The sequence below is a fragment of the Trifolium pratense genome, linkage group LG3, assembly GCF_020283565.1.
Source record: "Trifolium pratense cultivar HEN17-A07 linkage group LG3, ARS_RC_1.1, whole genome shotgun sequence".
Taxonomy (NCBI): Eukaryota; Viridiplantae; Streptophyta; class Magnoliopsida; order Fabales; family Fabaceae; genus Trifolium; species Trifolium pratense.
The window spans coordinates 20,695,429-20,713,909 of NC_060061.1; the positions used below are offsets into that span (position 1 = coordinate 20,695,429).

At 33.0% G+C, this 18,481-nt stretch overlaps 2 protein-coding genes across 8 annotated transcripts; both read right to left on the bottom strand.

The window, feature by feature from the left end:
• Positions 1-285: 285 nt before the first annotated feature.
• LOC123918803 (retrovirus-related Pol polyprotein from transposon RE1) lies at positions 286-6,517 on the bottom strand. Of its 5 annotated transcripts, none has more exons than XM_045970954.1 (3): positions 6,227-6,516; positions 6,003-6,076; positions 286-647 (listed from the first exon to the last, which is right to left on the bottom strand). In XM_045970954.1, exons 1-3 carry the CDS (start codon positions 6,412-6,414, stop codon positions 574-576), a joined length of 336 nt encoding a protein of 111 aa, XP_045826910.1. In that variant the 5' UTR covers positions 6,415-6,516; the 3' UTR covers positions 286-573. The 5 variants fall into 4 exon arrangements, with proteins under 5 accessions (XP_045826910.1, XP_045826908.1, XP_045826909.1 ...); XM_045970952.1 differs by having other exon boundaries at positions 319-647; positions 5,952-6,076; positions 6,227-6,501; XM_045970953.1 differs by lacking the exon at positions 286-647 and adding an exon at positions 1,808-3,612 and having other exon boundaries at positions 5,952-6,076; positions 6,227-6,517.
• Positions 6,518-7,912: 1,395 nt separating this feature from the next.
• LOC123915805 (F-box protein SKIP16) lies at positions 7,913-13,954 on the bottom strand. 3 transcript variants are annotated; one of them, XM_045967050.1, is made up of 6 exons: positions 13,925-13,954; positions 11,434-11,685; positions 9,942-10,670; positions 9,403-9,621; positions 8,676-8,794; positions 7,913-8,165 (listed from the first exon to the last, which is right to left on the bottom strand). In XM_045967050.1, the coding sequence occupies exons 2-6, from the start codon at positions 11,635-11,637 to the stop codon at positions 8,087-8,089; spliced, it is 1,350 nt and encodes a 449-aa protein (XP_045823006.1). In that variant the 5' UTR covers positions 11,638-11,685; positions 13,925-13,954; the 3' UTR covers positions 7,913-8,086. The 3 variants fall into 3 exon arrangements, with proteins under 3 accessions (XP_045823006.1, XP_045823007.1, XP_045823005.1); XM_045967051.1 differs by lacking the exon at positions 13,925-13,954 and having other exon boundaries at positions 8,676-8,782; positions 11,434-11,746; XM_045967049.1 differs by lacking the exon at positions 13,925-13,954 and having other exon boundaries at positions 11,434-11,740.
• Between the last annotated feature and the right edge of the window lie 4,527 nt (positions 13,955-18,481).

The following is an 18,481-nucleotide window of genomic DNA, read 5'->3' on the forward strand; positions in this document are numbered from 1 at the left end:
CAAATGAATGAATAATATGTGTTAACAAATGAATGAATAGTAAGTATGTGTTTGGTTTTGCGATTGACATAATTGATTTTAACAGAATTGAGTTTGAGAAAATTGATTTTAACAGAATTAAATTTAACAGAATTGATTTATGTTTAAATACAAGAAAAGTTTGTATATCATAAATGTAAAATTGATTCTCCCCACCCATAGATGCTGTAAATTGTGGTTTCAACTAGAATTGATTCTAGTCACCCTATAATTGATTTTGAAAAATAGCCAAACACAATTTATTTTTCCATTTTCACGGTAGAATGGATTCTAAACACACCCTAAATAGACAAACTCAACCTTTTTTTTTAACAAGCTCAAACCCATTTTCCTTACTCTTCTAAGTATTGGTTATTAAATTAGTACATAATATTGATACATCAAAGACAATTGTCCATTCTACTACTTAATATAAACTAAATATCAATAAGGAAAAAACAAAATGAGGAACAGAAATTAAGAAAATAGAAAAGTCTTAAAAGACCAAATACATGGGTATATTGCATAAACCACTAGACTACATACACAAAAAACCTAAGCACTGGCATTGCTCTGGTGCCTCGCTTTTTCCTTCTCTTTCACCTCGCTTCCCTGTGTCTTGTCATAATCTTCATACATAAGAAACAAGTCATAATTAGGCTTAATAATTCATTTCCATTATCACTCCAACAAAACCAATAACAAAATGATTTAATCATACTCATTTAATAATGTTTTACAATCTGTTTTAAACGGCATATTTGCATAACATTTTTATAAATTATATTGAAGAACTTATAAAATTAAATTGAAAAAAACTTATGAAAATTGAATTAAGTGATTTTTATAAGTTCAATCTCACAATTTTTTGTCAATAGATAAAGTTGAATAAATCAATCCAAACAGTAACTTGCGATTGTAATTTACATGTACATAAATTAGACCAAGTGCATATACAAGTGAGGTAAGTCTTACCACATATAAAACTGTTTGCATTATTGGATTAATAATAATAAGTTGGGTTATCCCGGTAGACAAGGAATTATTGAGGGGGAGAAATTGAAAGATCCAACCGTGTTCAGATAAGCCATAGGAGGACTACAATATTTAACTCACACAAGACCTGACATAGCATTTTCTGTGAATAAACTCAGTCAATACATGAGTTCACCCACTATTGATCACTGGCAAGGCATAAAAAGAAACTTGAGGTATCTCCAAGGCACCATCAATTATTGCTTGCACATCAAGCCATCCACTGACTTGGATATAACAGGCTTTTCGGATGTAGACTGGGTCACTAGTGTTGATGACAGGAAATCCATGGCTGGTCAATGTGTGTTCCTTGGTGAAACACTCATTTCTTGGTCCTCAAGAAAACAAAAGGTAGTATCAAGATCAAGTACAGAGTCAGAGTACAGAGCTCTAGTAGACCTAGCTGCTGAGATAGCATGGATTCGCTCACTACTTACTGAACTTAAACTTCCATTGCCAAGGAAACCCATACTATGGTGTGATAACCTGAGTGCCAAGGCACTAGCTTCTAACCCAGTACTGCATGCTCGATCTAAGCATATTGAAATTGATGTCCATTATATCAGAGACCAAGTACTACAAAATGAGGTTAGTGTGGCTTATGTTCCTACAGCGGATCAAATTGCAGGTTGTCTTACCAAGCCACTAAGCCACACACGTTTCAGCCAACTTAGAGACAAACTTGGTGTTACCCTCTCACCACCAGTTTGAGGGGGAGAGTTAGAGCCAATAATTCCTTGATTATTGGATCGGATCATGACAACACGTCATGCATAGGAATAGCACTTATTTATCCATTATTGCTTTGCATATTTGATTAGGCTTGGTAGGATCAACAAATCCTTCTGGTTGATGCATGAATACTGTTTCTCTGAAGTGTCCATTTAAGAATGCATTGTTGATGTCTAGTTGCCTGACTTCCCAATTGAGGTGCACTGCAATGGAAAGAATAATCCTGACTGTGCTAGCTTTGATTACTGGACTAAATGTTTCTTCATAGTCGATTCCAGCTGCTTGTTGAAACCCCTTTGCAACTAGTCTGGCTTTCCTCCTTTCTATGGAACCATCTGGCTTGTATTTGGTCTTGAAGACCCATTTTGAATCAACTATGTTTTCTTGATCTTGGTAGGGCACTAGTATCCATGTTTTGTTGGACATGAGGGCTTGGAACTCCTTTTGCATTGCTTCTTTCCATAAGGGTCTTGTGAGAGCTTCCTTTGCATTTGCAGGTTCCATTGTGTCTTTGTAAGTCTCTGTGATTCCAATGTAAGGTAGCTTTGGTTTATGAATGCCAGACTTCTTCTTCAAAAAAAATGAACACCCGACTTACTCCTTGTGTGTATTGAATTGCCTGTATTTGTGTTCGCTGCTGAGTTATGTCCAGTGACTCGTCATGAGTGGTGTTATCTTCTGACGAATCATTGTCAATTTGTTCAGTGTCACTGTTAACATCTTGGGGGTCTTCTGTGTTTATTTCAGTTGGATTTTCTACTTCAGTGATAACATCGATGTCATTACCTGCAGTGCACAAAGGAAAAGAAGTAGATGAACTGTTAATTGTTGTTTTTAGAGGACTTCTTGTATTGAGAAACCCATCATGGAATGGAAAGTGATCTTCATTAAAGATGACATGTCTGGATATGAAAGTCCTTCCATGAGAGTTGAGACATTTGTACCCTTTGTGTGAGTTGCTATATCCCAAGAATACACACCTGGTTGTGTGGAATTGTAACTTGTGTTGGTTATATGGTTTGAGGCAGGGGTAACATGCACAACCAAATGGTTTTAGGAGCTTATAGTCAGGTTCTTTCTGAAGCATCACTGAATAAGGACTCTCATTTTGAGTAACTTGAGATGGCAATCTATTTATGAGGTATACTGCAGTAGAGAAAGCTTCCCACCAATAATGTAAGGGCATTTGAGCTTGTGCAAGTAAGGTTAAACCAAACTCAACTATATGTCTATGTTTCCTCTCAGCTCTTCCATTTTGTTGAGAGGTATATGGACATGACATTCTAAATTGTATGCCAGCTTCTATTACAAGTTTTTGCACAGGTTTATATTCACCACCACCATTACACTGAATTACTTTAATTCTTTTATTAAATTGATTTTCAGTCAAGTTCTTAAATTGAATGAAAGCTTGCACAGTCTCAGACTTTTGTTTCAAAGGATAAATCCAAGTGAATCTACTAAAATCATCAACAAAATGCACATAATATTTAAAACCAGATGATGACATTATTGGTGCAGGACCCCATACATCAGTGTGGGCCAACTCAAGTGGTTCCTTAGTATGAGAAGAAGAAGACTTAAAAGGTAAAAGATGCATTTTGCCATATTGGCATGCTCACAAAAACTAAAATTATCACTAGGTGGTACTTTGACATTACAACTTTTCAAGACTTTGTCTAAGACTTTATTATTAGGGTGACCAAGTCTTCTATGCCACCTCTCCTTGATAGATACATAAACACTTGGATTCTTTTTAGTTCCTGAGAGCTGGTACAATCCATCTTTAAGTAGCCCTTTTAGTATTACCTTCCCTGTCAACTTGTCCTTCACAAAACAACAATTTTCATCAAACTCAACAAATATGTTATTGTCAGCAGCCAGTTTAGAAACACTTAACAGATTTTTGGTAATGTTAGGCACATATAGGATATCATGTAAATTGAGTGACTTTAGTTTTGAAGAGCTTGTGGCCAAAATTGCTAATTTCTCACCATTACCAACAACTAGTGAATTCTTACCATGGTGCTCAGTCAAGTCTTAAAACTTGTCAGTTTGATGTGTCACACGATTGCTTGCACCGCTATCAAAGTACTAGTCATAGTCTTCAACTGAATTCTTAGAGGATAAGAAGGCATTGTGAGATCCTTGCTTGTTATGATCTGCCGAATGGTTGGATCTTGAGTAGTTTTGTCGAACCTGTGAAAGCAGTCTATTGCGATGTGGTTACTCAGACCACATACCTGGCATGTGTTCTTGGATGACTTAACTCTTCCTCTGCCTCCTCTCCAACCTCTGAAGTTAGAACCTCTCCAATTGTTGTTTGAATTGAACCTTTTTCCTCGGTGGTCAGATCTGTTTGCAACATTTGTTGTTGCATTGAGGGTCAGGTTGGTGAGGTTATTCAGCTGCTCAATTCTACTTTCAAAAGTTAGTAATTGAGCTTGTAATAAATCCACCCAACTAAGTGTAGTTTGATCGGACAGTTTGACAACTACAGGATTATATTCAGAATCCAGACCATTTAGAGTTTGAATGATCAAATCAGAAGTTGAAATTGGATTGCCTGCAAGTTTGAGTTTGTCAGCAAGGTTCTTCATTTTGATTAGGTAGTCTTCCATTTTCATTTCTCCTTTTCTGATGCTGTGAAATTCAGACTTGAGATAGACGATTTGAGACCTTGTGTGTGCTCCAGCCAGACTTTGAGCCTCATCCCAAAGTTGTTTGGAGGTCTCACAATGCAACAGTTGTGTTGCAATTTCAGTATTCATCGAGTTGAGCATCCATCCAAGGAGGCGCTGATCATCGGCTTGCCATTCTACAAAGGCAGGATTGTTTTTCTTGCCTGAGTTAGAAGATGTAATGAACTCTACAGGACACTGTTTTGTTCCAAGCATATATCCATCGAGTTTGCATCCTTTGACCACTGGTAGGACCAAAGATTTCCATAAGGGATAATTGTTTCTGTCCAGCTTGACAGATATAGATGATGGAAGATCATTCTTGTTGTTGTTGCTGGCAGCAGATGCCATTTTTTTTTCTTTGATGGATCTAGAGCTTTTCAGCTTAATAGCTCTAATGCCAAGACAGAAAAATAAAATTTGTATTTCTTGTTCTGTTTTGGTGTTGAACACACTATACAAATATATACTCCCTCCGTCCCAAATTATAAGGGAAAATAAAAAAATCACACTTATTAAGAAAAAGTAAAACATGATAATTTGAAATATGTTTTTGTGGGTTTTTCTTGAAATAATTTGCATAGGAAGATGTAAAACCAATTTTTATTGGTTGTTGTTTATTGAGAAAATGGGAGAGAGAGAAAATTAAATGCAATTTGCATTTAATTTTATGAGAATAAGGGAAAAACATTCTTGAAAATGATTTTTTCCCTTATAATTTGGGACAAAAAAAATGGGCTTTTTTCCCTTATAATTTGGGACGGAGGGAATACATTGGTGTACAACATATACGCTCCTATAATAATGATAGTCATAATGGATATACATTAATTTTAGTAACAAAATATGCAAAGCAATAATGGATAGATAAGTGCTATTCCTATGCATGACGTGTTGTCATGATCCGATCCAATAATCAAGGAATTATTGGCTCTAACTTCGGTTAGTGGTTAAGGAAACTAAAAAAGAAAATTTTTAAGTTAAAAATAACACTTTTTAAACTTTAAATTTTCGAGGAATTGACTGCACAAGTTTTGAGGTCATATTACTACATATGTTGTTTAGTATTTTCCTAGTAAGTTTCATATGTTAGGTAACATTTTATGATGAGACTTATGGTCCGTTTGGAGTGGAAAGGAAATTACGAAAATTGATAGATGAATTTAGACTAAAATTAGATCAAGTTCATCCATCGATTTCTGTAATTTTCTTTCCTACCACTTTCTTTCCACTCAAAGAAAGTTACCCTTATTGATTAATTGTAAAAATAAACAAGTATGTGTGTTATACAATATTTATTTCACTTGTGCACATGAAATAAAACTTATAAATTAAATTAAATTCATAACAAATCATCAAACCCAGAATTCTCATTTATTCAGGTAAAGGCTACTTGAAAGAAAAAAAATCAAAGGGAGAAAAAACAAACAAACAACTAGTCGTCCATGTATGAGTATGATCATAAGCAAATTAATTAATTATAACCTGGGTGATTTTCATGAACAGACTTATCTTTCTGAAGAGATTGATTTTCACCATATACCCCTCCAAATCCTTCTTCATCAGATCTTGTAGCATACCCTTCTCCAAACGAATGAGACATCACATCCCTTCACAACATAAATTCATTTTAGAATACATAAAATCTTACACTCTAAATAAATTTCTTAAAAAATAAATAAATTTCTAAAATTAGAGATAAAATTTTACACTCTAAATTTTTCATTGATAGATTATTTTTTGTAAAATTTTGATCTCACCCATGCTCAGTAGTTTCCTTTTTCTCACTAGTAGGCTTTTGAGCCTTGTCCATCTTACGGTTAGAATCAGATTTGGTACAAAATCTAACGGTGGAAGTTTGCCGACAAAGATTAACGTTGGAAGAGAGTGAACGTGGAAATGAAGAAACTTGTGGATTAGTTAAAACCGTTTTTATTGTGTGAAGCATTTTTTTTCTATGTTGAGATCTTGAAAACTTATAGCTATAATATCGCCAAAGAGGTTAATTAGGATCTGTAATAATAATACAGCAATATTTTTTTTAACATTATGGCTATTCCACCCGTCACATGCTTAGGACAATCTAGTATTTTTCATGACATGCATTTTCATGTGTATGTGACTCGTGTCCTTTACATAAGATAGTGTGTCACACCGCAAAAAGCTATTAAGCATAAACTAATAATATTTCTATGTTTCTATTCAAAGTTGAAGACACCTTGTATTGGAGCAACCAAACCAATGCCACGTACTAATATTTCAAAAAAAAAATTGGTGGCTCTTTTTCAAATTAAAATAATAATAATAATATATAGTCTAACTACATTAATTATGAACTTAAAAATGTGAAATTTATTTATAAACTATCATGAAAAGAATATTTTATCTCCAGATTTGCAAATATATCTTTAAAATTGTTTTATATGTATGATAGATGTGAAGAAGAAGAAATCATGAAAAAAAGAAAGAGATAGACACTTTTTAAATGCATACCAGATAGATAGTGATTTCTGACAGACAAAATCTCTCTCAAGAAAAAGAATCCAAATCGAAGGCCCTCTCACCCGAAGTTAAGAGCTCTAGTTAAGGGAGCGCAATAGTTTCCGTTAGTTTTTTCGATGGAAGTTGACGGTGGAGAAGAAAGAAGGATACCTCTCTATTTGTTTAGTGAATGTATGATTGTTTTCCATGCGACTATTGTTAGAAGACTTTTACTTTTCGCACCCACCAAAAAACCTCACGCGCCCCTAAAATTGGCATGAGTTATAATGCATAAGGAATAAACTTATGCATGTTGCATAAACAAATCTTCACCATCAAATTGAATCTAACAAATCTCCAAACGCACCATTTCCCACCCCCAAATCAACAACAGCAACCCCTGAACGTCATCAGATTGCTTCGTAGTTAGTTTTAAACTAAAATCATGCCAAAACCATTTTTGTTGTGAAATGGTTTCACATTAGATGTACTTAATCATGCCAAAACCATTTTTACCGTGGAATGATTTCAAAGGGTTGTAATCCAAAACCATTTTGCTGTGTAATAGTTTTGTGTTATTTATGCATGGTGCATAAATTATTCGCTTATGCACCATAAGCGCTCCACCTGAAATTGATAAACTAACCCCCTCCCAAAGTGGGATGCGAGCAGCTTTCGCTGTGACATCAAAATGCATCCACCCCCATGTGGAATTTCCAACCATTAATATTTTTTATTTTTTCCAACCAATAAAAAATTTATTATATACTATATCAGATTTCTCTTGCAAACAATTCTATATTTTGCCAATCTCATTTTATTTTCCCATCAAAAGATTAATCAATCAAACAATCATGCAACTCTCCGAACCAACGCCCCAACGAAATGTAACACGCGGCACGCGCGTCCCGTGTGGCGGGTAATTTACTAGTTCAAATTAATAAAATGGATGAAGAGTACTAATGTTATTCAAATTTCTATCTTGTATTATTCTGCATTGGTCTTAAATACATAGGGAAATAGTGCACTGCCAACTTAAACTCACAACAACCAAGCAACTCATACAAAGTAACATGATGCAACAAGATCACAGGGCTGCAATTATCATTAGAGATAGCTGAATCCCATAAATAAGCAAATTAGAAAATATAGTCTGGCCGCTCGAGAGGGAAACGCGCAACTGTAGCTATGAAAGGATCTCCTTTTGGTTCTACCAATCTGAAATAAGACAAACAAAAACAACAAGTGTTAGCTCATCGAGTCATCGACGATAGCAATTGAACTTGTTTAGTGTTATATGCATGAGTTTTGATGCTTGCAAGGCATCCACACTCCATACCAATACCATCCTTGGAAAGATTAAGGTTTGAATGTTGGGAATAGCACAAAAGTTACATTAGTTTAAATAGAATCAAGACATTCACCGGCCGTGCTAACTTCTCACCCTTAAACGAAAGGGACAAAAGATCTGGATCATTGACAATCTCGTTTGAAACGAAAAACACGCAAGGTTCATGTACCAGAAGAAATAATGGTTCATGTACCAGAAGGGGAAAAAAGTTTCATTTGTATCTGTCTAAAAATCCCTCAAACCCAAACAAGTAGGTTTCTATGTTGCCTAACTAATCAAAGATAATGAAACCACGTGGGAATAATAATAATAATAATAATAATAATAATAATAATAATAATAATAAAATAAAAATAACAAATTAAAAAAAAAAATACCTTCCGGGTACAAAGGTAAAGGAACCTTCAACGGAACCTGATGATGTTGGTAGAGCTGCGCAACTCTGATAAGCAAATTCTTTATCACCTGGACGCAAAAGTGGGTACTGCAAAGACATCTATAAAAGTCAACAGTTTGGCTACTCCATTCAACTATAAATATTTGCATTCGAAAAGATGAAGACGGTTTTCTTTGTTTTATAATAAAAGTTCTAAGATGAAGACACTTTATTTGAAAACTAGAACCGCCAAAGCAGTACAACATTTATGAGAAAGACTCATCTGCTGGCAAGCTAGCTATAAATTACAAGTTCAACTAAGCTAGTATTGAATGCAGTCAATCAATACATGCACGGAACATCAAAGCTCCAGAACTTTACGAGACTTAGGGTGTCAATATCAGCTCATAATAAGGCAATTATTGAAGGCCATTGTATAATCTTCTAGGTACTCGAAAACTGATTTCCTGCTGTTAGAGAAACTTAAACTTCTGATTGTATAACTTAACGCAAGAGAAGCCGATGCAACTAAGTTAACATCCAAGCATCAAAGACCTACATAGCTAATATCTCGCCAGACATTTCAAGACAGTTGATGCTGTTGAAGTTATAGGTATTAATAACTAATCCTAGGAGATAAACTATGATAGTCTAACATAATGTCAAAGATATTCTAAGATATTTAATATAGTTTAAATAGATAGTAAAATATAAAAAGGAACTCATACCATTCCTATAACAGCTTCTCCATCGACATCAGATACTACAACATCATTAGCATGGATGAGCCAGTGCCTCCAATAAAGCTGGCAAGACCTGTGGGATATTCCATTGATCATGCACCCTTGAGGTTGTAAGGACAAGCGGATTGAATAAGAAAATAAGTACTTCTCACGGCCTTCTTGAAGATCAGTCAACTCAGGGATAACCAACGCAGAGGCGCGAACCTCAAGAAATAAGATATACTTGTTAGTTTTCACATGAAAATTAATCACAAATAAGCAATACTCATAAAAGTATCCAGTGGTCATGAGAAATTGACAATAGAATAGTGAATTGGAATATCCCATGGAACGCCATTGAGCAAAAATCACCAACTGTTCTCTATTCAATGCAATAGATATGGGATATGAGAACTTTGATACGATATAAGTGGTAAAACATGGTCAAACTTCATGGAGGCATATAGTATAACATGCCAAGCTTTTCATACCCAAATGAACAAAGCTAATAGAGCAAGCATAAGGGGTAATATATACTCTCCTACCTGCACACCATTGGTTACAGCAGTTGAGCAAAGAGGGGGTTCTTCTGGGAAAAGATTAATGCTTTTGGCCTTTCCTTCTTCGATCAGTTTGATAGAGCCACGTTGTAAACGGCGGCCATGTTCTTCTAACCACAGCAGCATGGCATCCTGTATCTTTTCGCCATCCAACTCACGATCCAAACTAATCAGATTACGAGGAACACATGGCATCATATCTCTATTGGTAATAAGCTCCTTGGTTCCAACATATAGTTGACCATTGGTACAGTTGAGGAAAAACAACTTCTCAGAGTACGTGGACGAAGCAGCCACAAGAACGTACTTGGATCTTCTTAAAAATCCCAAGTTGTTTGTAATTTGCTGGGTTTCTTCAATTATATGACTTATAGGTAATAAATAAACATTCACCAAATGATCATAGAATGAGTAACCACCAATTATTCCCAAAGAAGTGCCAAATGCGTCGGTAGAGGTATCGACATCTAGTTTTTCAATCTCTTGCCCATTATGTAAGCGGTAAAGGATCCTTGTAGGAAGAGGCAATTTAACATTCAAGACATCCTCCAACTCTTGAATCTCAGCTTCCGATGCACCTTCACAAAGAGTCTCCTTAGCTTCCGGAAAATTATTGACGAGCCAGGTTTCTATATTGTCCCAACACCTTTTTACACGCTTAACAAGAGACCAAGGATACATAACAAAATCTTCTCTCCAAGTTCTATAAGCTTCCTGCACAACACAATAACACATAGAGAGAGGTCAAATTTCTAGCTGTACCAATATCTACTTAACACCAACACTTCAAATTGAAGGTTCGTCTGGCGTCTAACACTAATATGACACCACCGACCAAATGTCCATTACTTTCATTTTTTAAAAATAAATTATTATCAGTGTTTGCATGGCAGTGTTATAAAACTAAGATCTTACTTTTACACACATGAATAAAACAACAAAATATGATTTTTTTGGTCTTAAACCCTTCGGTTTCCGGGAGAAGGGTCCCTGGACCCTGATAATCCATGATTCAGCCTGAATGTAAAGTTTGACCAATTATTGCTTTACCTGGTGTCTGAATTCGATTTCTTCCAAACGATTCATCCTTAGTAAAACAACATTATGGGCCCGTTTGGATATAGCTTATTTTCAAGCTTATGAAAATAGCTTATGCAAATAAATAAATATTTGTGTTAATTCATAAGTTTTCACCAACAAAAATTGTATTTTTATAAGTTGTTTTCTCATGAACTACCTTGAAAAGCTTATAATAATACATAAAAACTTATTTATTTGCATAAGCTGTTTTCCATAAGCTCAAAAATAAGTCAATCCAAACAGACCTTAATACGAAATTTAGCATACACACAGCACAAGATTTGTATCATATAGAGTACTATTTTGCATCCCCTATAATTATTGCAATTTAAAAACAAAACATTATTCCAATTTAGAACAATAAATGAAGAAGAAAAAAAAAGATTCTGAGAGTGACCTTAAAGGAAGGAAGAGGGTTTCCACGATGATCAATGGGTTGAGTGAGAGAAAGTTCATGGAAGCAGATTTTGGACCAAAGAGAGTCATCGGAAGTGACAGACCTAAACCTGTTACTTACACATGAAATACTTGCAATGTCTTCGGGTTTCAGATTTTCCAAAATCATATGAAACGCTAAATCACCAACCGATTCTAAATCCATCTTTCTGATCAGTAATCGATTTTTCTTACACCAACTGCTCTCTACTCAGACACTATAGAACTGCTTATTGTATTTTTGTCTTATTGAAATTAGTTTTTTGATTGAATATATTTATAGGATGAGTTTTTGTATCATGTGCAACTTTCAAATTCAAATTCAAAATAAGTTTGCATTGTAAATTGTGCATTTTATATTAAATATTTGATTTTTTAAAATAAAATTTTTGTTTTTTATTAAATAATTATTATTTTTGGTTACTTTAACATGTGCAACATTGCACATGTTAGAAAAATTCATTTATGATAGTTTAACTTATTTTAAAAGTTAAGTTTGATTTCATGATTTTAGATTTTAAAATATACGGTGAAGTTGATATTTTAATTTAACTTTTATTAATGCAGAATGATGTCTTTCGCAAATTAATAACTTTGAATATATGCATTTTTTCAATAAATAAATCAATAATTTTTAATATGTGACGTATTTTTTCCGCAATTTTCAATATGTGACGTATTTTTCACGCAAATTAGTAATGTCCGACACAATATCTTCCGCAAATTAGTAATGTCTTACACAATATCTAACGTGTTCCCTTCCACAAATTAGTGATATCTAACGGGTTTCCTTTCGCAAATTAATAACTTTCAATATCTAACGAGTTCCCTTCGGCAAATTAGTGATATCTAACGGGTTTCCTTTCGCAAATTAATAACTTTCAATATCTGACGTGTTCCCTTCTGCAAATTAGTAATATCTGACTCATTTTCTTCCACAAATTAGTAACTTTCAATATCTGACGTGTTTCCTTCCACAAATTAATAACTTTCAATATTTTATGTGTTCCCTTTTGCAAATTAGTCACTTTTAATGTATGGCGTGTTGTCTACATTAAATTTATTTTGTTTTGTAAAATTAATAAATTTTAATGTACTCTCACATGCTTGGTAGTTTGCTGGATTACATGTTCACTTACTAAAGAGTAAAGATTGCTTTCATGTTATTTGGTTGGCTACAACTTTGTTTATTTGGAAAGCTCTCAATAACTGTTCGATTAATAGTAAAGATTTTAAAATATTTGGTGAAATTGATATTTTAATTTAACTTATTAATGCAGGATGATCTCTTCCGCAAATTAATAACTTTTAATATGCATACGTAATCCTTTCCGCAGATTAGTAACTTGAATATATGTGTTTTTTTCAATAGATAAATCAATAATTTTTAATATGTGACGTCTTTTTCCCACAATTTTCAATATGTGACGTATTTTTCTCGCAAATTAGTAATGTCTGACACAATATCTGACGTGTTTCCTACCGCAAAATAGTGATATATGATGTGTTTCTTCGGCAAATCAGTAACTTTCTATGACATGTTCCCTTCCGCAAATTAGTGATATCTGACGGGTTTCCTTTCGCAAATTAGTAACTTTTAATATCTGACGTGTTTTCTTCTGCAAATTAGTAATATATGACGCTTTTTCTTCCGCAAATTAATAACTTTCAATATTTGTTATGTTTTCTTCCGTAAATTAGTGATATTTGACGCGTTTCCTTCCGCAAATTAGTTATTTATGGCGCGTTTCCTTCCGCAAATTAATAACTTTCAATATCTGACGTGTTCCCTTTAGAAAATTAGTCACTTTTAATGTATGGCATGTTGTCTACACATAAATTTATTTTGTTTTGTAAAATTAATAAATTTTAATGTACTCTCACAATGCTTTGTAGTTTGCTGGATTACCAGTTCACTTACTAAAGAGTAAAGATTGCTTTTATGTTATTTGGTTGGCTACAACTTTGTTTATTTGGAAAGCTCTCAATAATTGTTCGTTTAATAATAAATATTTTGCGGTTAAATCGGTGATTAAAAGTGTCAAAATTCATATTTGGTGATGGTTCAAGGTGAAACTTAAATATTTAGATTATATGCTTTTAGCTTATGATGGTATATCAACCATTTAAATTGTTTGGGGTTGAGACTTGTGTAATGTCTATGTTTGCCTCCATTTTGTTATTTCTTTTATTTTCTATAAATTAACTTTTACTGTCTCTCTAATTAATTGAACATACCTTGTACCGATTTTGAGTGTCAGTTTTTTAATATATCCGACTCTTTAATTCATAAAAACAAACTTTTTAATTTAGAGATCAAACTGCATTTGATGCATAAAGGACCGAACTTTTAACATAAAGTATAGGACTAAATTGAACTCTTTTATTTATCATATCATATTATTAATCGATCTTTCTTCTTTCTTTCTTACACACAAAAGTGATCTATACTCAACACTATAAATATAAGCAAAATGAGATAGAAATGCTTCTTGTATTTTTGTCTTATTAAAATGAGTTTTTTTTATTAAATATCTTTATAATAGCTTACCTTATTTTAAAAATTCAGTTTGATGTCATCACTTTAGAATATCAGGTTAAATTAATATTTTAATTTATCTTATTAATGTATGTTTATTTTTTTTCGTAAATTAGTAACTTTCAATATATAAGATTCTTTGCTCAAAATATGTGTTCCTTCCTGCAAATTGTAACTTTCAATATACGTGATTCTTTGTGCAAATTAATAACTTTTAAATTTTAATGTCTGACGTATTCTCTTCCGCATATTAGTAATAGCTGACGTGTTTCCTTCTGCAAATCGGTGACTTTTAGTATTTGTTGTCTTCCCTTTTGAAAATTAGTAATATATGACGCGTTTTCTTCCGCAAATCAGTAACTTTCGGTATCTGGTGTGTTTTCTTCCGCAAATTAGTAATATTTGACGCGTTTTCTTCCACAAATCATTAACTTTCAGTTAGGGATGGCAACGGGCGCCCATGGGTGCGGGTTTGACACTTACCAAACCCACACCCGAAATCATCACCCAAACCCAAACCCAAACCCAAACCCAAAGACTGTTCGGGTGGCAAAACAACACTCATGCCCACACCCATTGGGTTCGGGTTTTTTCCACCCAAACCCACAACACATTTTAAAATAATTTGCAAATTTAAGAAATTAAATTCCAACATAGACTTTGAATTAAATTACAACTAAAATTAAGGTCTTCCAAAGAAATTCAAACATAGACTTTCAAGAAATTACAACATATACTTTCAAGAAATTAAATTACAACTAAAATTTAAGGTCTTCTAAGAAATTGAGGGAGACTATGGGGGTAATTAGGTAATTATAAAATATTTCGGGTGGGTGTATGGGTTTCGGGTGTGAGTTTGACTGATACCAAACCCACACCCATATTATCGGGTGTCACCCGAACCCAGACCCAGTCAAATCGGGTTTCGTCCGTTGACTTGGGTTTGAGTTCGGGTGGGTCTCTCGGGTTTGGGTTTTTTTGCCATCCCTGATTTCAGTATCTGACGTATTTCTTTCAATATACGAGTTTCTTTGCGCAAAATATGTGTTCTTTTCTGCAAATTCAAACTTTTACTATACATGATTCTTTGTGCAAATTAATAACTTTCAATGTTTGACATACTCTCATCCGCATATTAGTAATACCTAGCGTGTTTCCTTGTGCAAATCGGGTGACTTTTAGTATCTGACGCGTTCCTTTCTGCAAAGTAGTAATATATGACTTTTTTCCTTCCGCAAATCAATAAATTTTAGTATTTGGCGTGTTCCCTTCCACAAATTAGTAATATTTTAACGCGTTTCCTTTCGCAAATCGGTAACTTTCAGTATCTAACATATTTTCTTCCTCGGATTAATAATATTTGACCCGTTTCCTTCCGCAAATTAGTAACTTTCAATATCTAACGTGTTCCGTTCCGCAAATTAGTAATATTTGACATGTTTCCTTCCGCAAATTAGTAATATCTGACGTGTTTTCTTTCGCAAATTAGTAACGTTCAATATCTGACGTGTTCCCTTATGCAAATTAGTAATTTTCAATATATGGTGTATTGTCTACACGTAAAACTATTTTGTTTTGTAAAATTAATGACTATTAATGTACTGTCACATGCTCATTATTTTGTTGGATTACAGGTTTACTAAATAGTAAAGATTGTTATTATGTTATTTGGTTGACTACATCTTTGTTTATTTGGAAAGCTCGCAATAACTGTTTGTTTAGACATGATTCTTTGTGCAAATTAATAACTTTCAATGTCTGACGCATTCTCTTCCGCAAATTAGTAATAGCTGACGTGTTTCCTTTTACAAATCGGTGACTTACAGTAGATGACTTGTTCCCTTCAGCAAATTAGTAATATCTGATGCATTTTCTTCCTTAAATTAGTAACTTTGTTCCCTTTCACAAATTAGTAGTATATGACGTGTGCCCTTCCGCAAATTAATAACTTTTAGTATCTGACGTGTTTCCTTACGCAAATTAGTATAATCTGACGTGTTTCCTTCCACATATCAGTAACTTTCAGTATCTGACGTGTTCCATTCTGCAAATTAGTAATATCTGACGTGTTTTCTTCTACAAATCGGTAATTAACTTTCAGTATCTAACGTGTTTTCTTCCGCAAACTAGTAATATCTGACGCGTTTCCTTCATAAATTAGTAACTTGCAATATATAACAGGTTGTCTACACGTAAAATTAGTTTGTTTTGTAAAACTAATGACTTTTAATGTACTCTCACATGCTCATTAGTTTGCTGGATTACAGGTTCGCTTTCTAAAGAGTAAAGATTGCTTTCATATTACTTAATTGGCTACATCTTTGTTAATTTGGAAAACTTCCAACAACTGTTTGTTTAATAATAAAGATTTTGCGGTTGAATCGGGGATTTAAAATGTTGAGATTATGCTTTTAGCTTATGGTATATCATCCCTTTGAATTTTCTGGGGTTGAGAGATATGTAATGTAACAGTTTGTCTCCATTTCTTTTATTTCTCTAACTTAACTCTTTTTGCGCCTCCAAATTGCGCACACCTTGTGCCAATTTTGAGTGTCGCTTTTTTAATACATCAGACTCTTTGATAGATTAACAAAAAAAAAACTATTTGATTTAGAGATTGAACTGCATTTTAAGCATAAATTAAAAGACTAAATTGACCTTTTAACATAAATTATAGGACTAAGTTAAACTTTTTTTTTTATTTGACAAATCACACCAAGTTTACGTTATTTAAAGTTAAGAAACCCAACCGAATTTTTAAAATAAGTTAAAGGAGTAGAGAGCTTTTTTTTTTTTTTTGGTATAAAGAGTAGAGAGCTTTTAAGTCAGTATTTTTTGTTAAAATAAACAGTCAGATCATTTGGTTTGATATAAGAAAATATTAAAGGATAAATAGTTATATTAGCCTCAAATTATAGTCTAGAACTAGAATGTATTAAAAGAGTAGAAATATCTCAAAGTGTCTACTTTGTTGGTAATTTTATAAACATTTACCAACAAAAATTGTCAAATAACCGATTACCCCCTCACGCAAGAGCCCACTTGGGCTTGAAGCGTGGATAATGCATAGGCCCACCTACCATATGCTTAAATTCCACTTTTTAATTAGAAAGTGAGGGGAGCGGGGATCGAACTCTAGACCACTTAGTCATAGAGGCTCTGATACCATGTCAAATAACCGATTATCCCAAAACCTTAAGGTGTTAGGATAGAGCCATATCAATGGTTTTATATTATTTCTAACAAAAATATTTTTGAAGGTTAAATTAACTAATTAAAGTCACATTTGATGATGATCAAAATGACGTGAAAGAAAAAAAATTTGGATAATAGTGAAAGAGATATTTGAAGATTTATTTATAATTTTGATACATTTATGGATTATAATAACATCACAACACACGCAAAAAACTAAAATGATTGCCTATCGGAAAATAAATTCTCAATTTAGTTACTCAAGTAGCACACCTCAATCTCATCCCAGAAATATCACCTTATGCTTGGTTTGGTAACACTAAGATATAAGATAGTTCAAAACTTAATTGCTCATAAGCAAAATTACGTGCAATCTCATTTATTTGTCGTCTAAGTCTAACAAACTCAACAAATTTATACAAAAGATGAAAAAAAGAGTTTAATTGATATGTACCGACAGTATAAAATAGTTTTACACGATCGTCCAATAAACAACCACTATTTTGCCATGTCATATCAAGAAAGTGAGGTGATGTGGCGGAAAACATGGTTGATATTGATTGACGATGTAAAAATTATTTTACACCGTCGGTGCATTTAAATTAAATCCATGAAAAATAACTACAATTTTAAATAATGTCGCCAAATTATTCAATTATATCTTTCTTGTTTAGTGGGTAGTTTATATCACTAAAATTTATATCAACAACAACAAAAAAATAAAAAGCGCACTAGAGGCGGTGCACAAATGAACGTGGGTAGTTTATAGTTTAGTGGGCAATTTTTTATTTTTATAAAAAATAATAAAATTAAATTAAAGGTTAAAAATAAAAAAAATTATTAAAAAAAATTATAAGTTATAATCTTAACCATTACTTGAAATAACATTTCAAAAAAATATACGATAGTGAGAAATTGTTTTTACCAAACAAAAAACCTATAAGCTAGTAAGGAAAAAAATTTACCAAACACTTTTATTTCATTAAACAAGATTAAAAACTAATATAATAAATTATAAGTTAACTTATTTAAGTTAACTTATTCCGTCGGATATTAAATGAGGTTAACCACTTTTCTAGAGGAAGTAACAATTTTAACCAAAAGATATTAGTGCAAATGTGTAACCCAAAAAAAAAAAAAAAATTAGTGCAAATGTATATTTGTTAAAGGAATCTAATAAAATAGCTACATACGTTTTATAAGAAATTTTTGTTTCTTTTTTACTTGTTAGCATTTATCTGTCTTAAAACACGGTAGATAACTTGAAGATGAGATG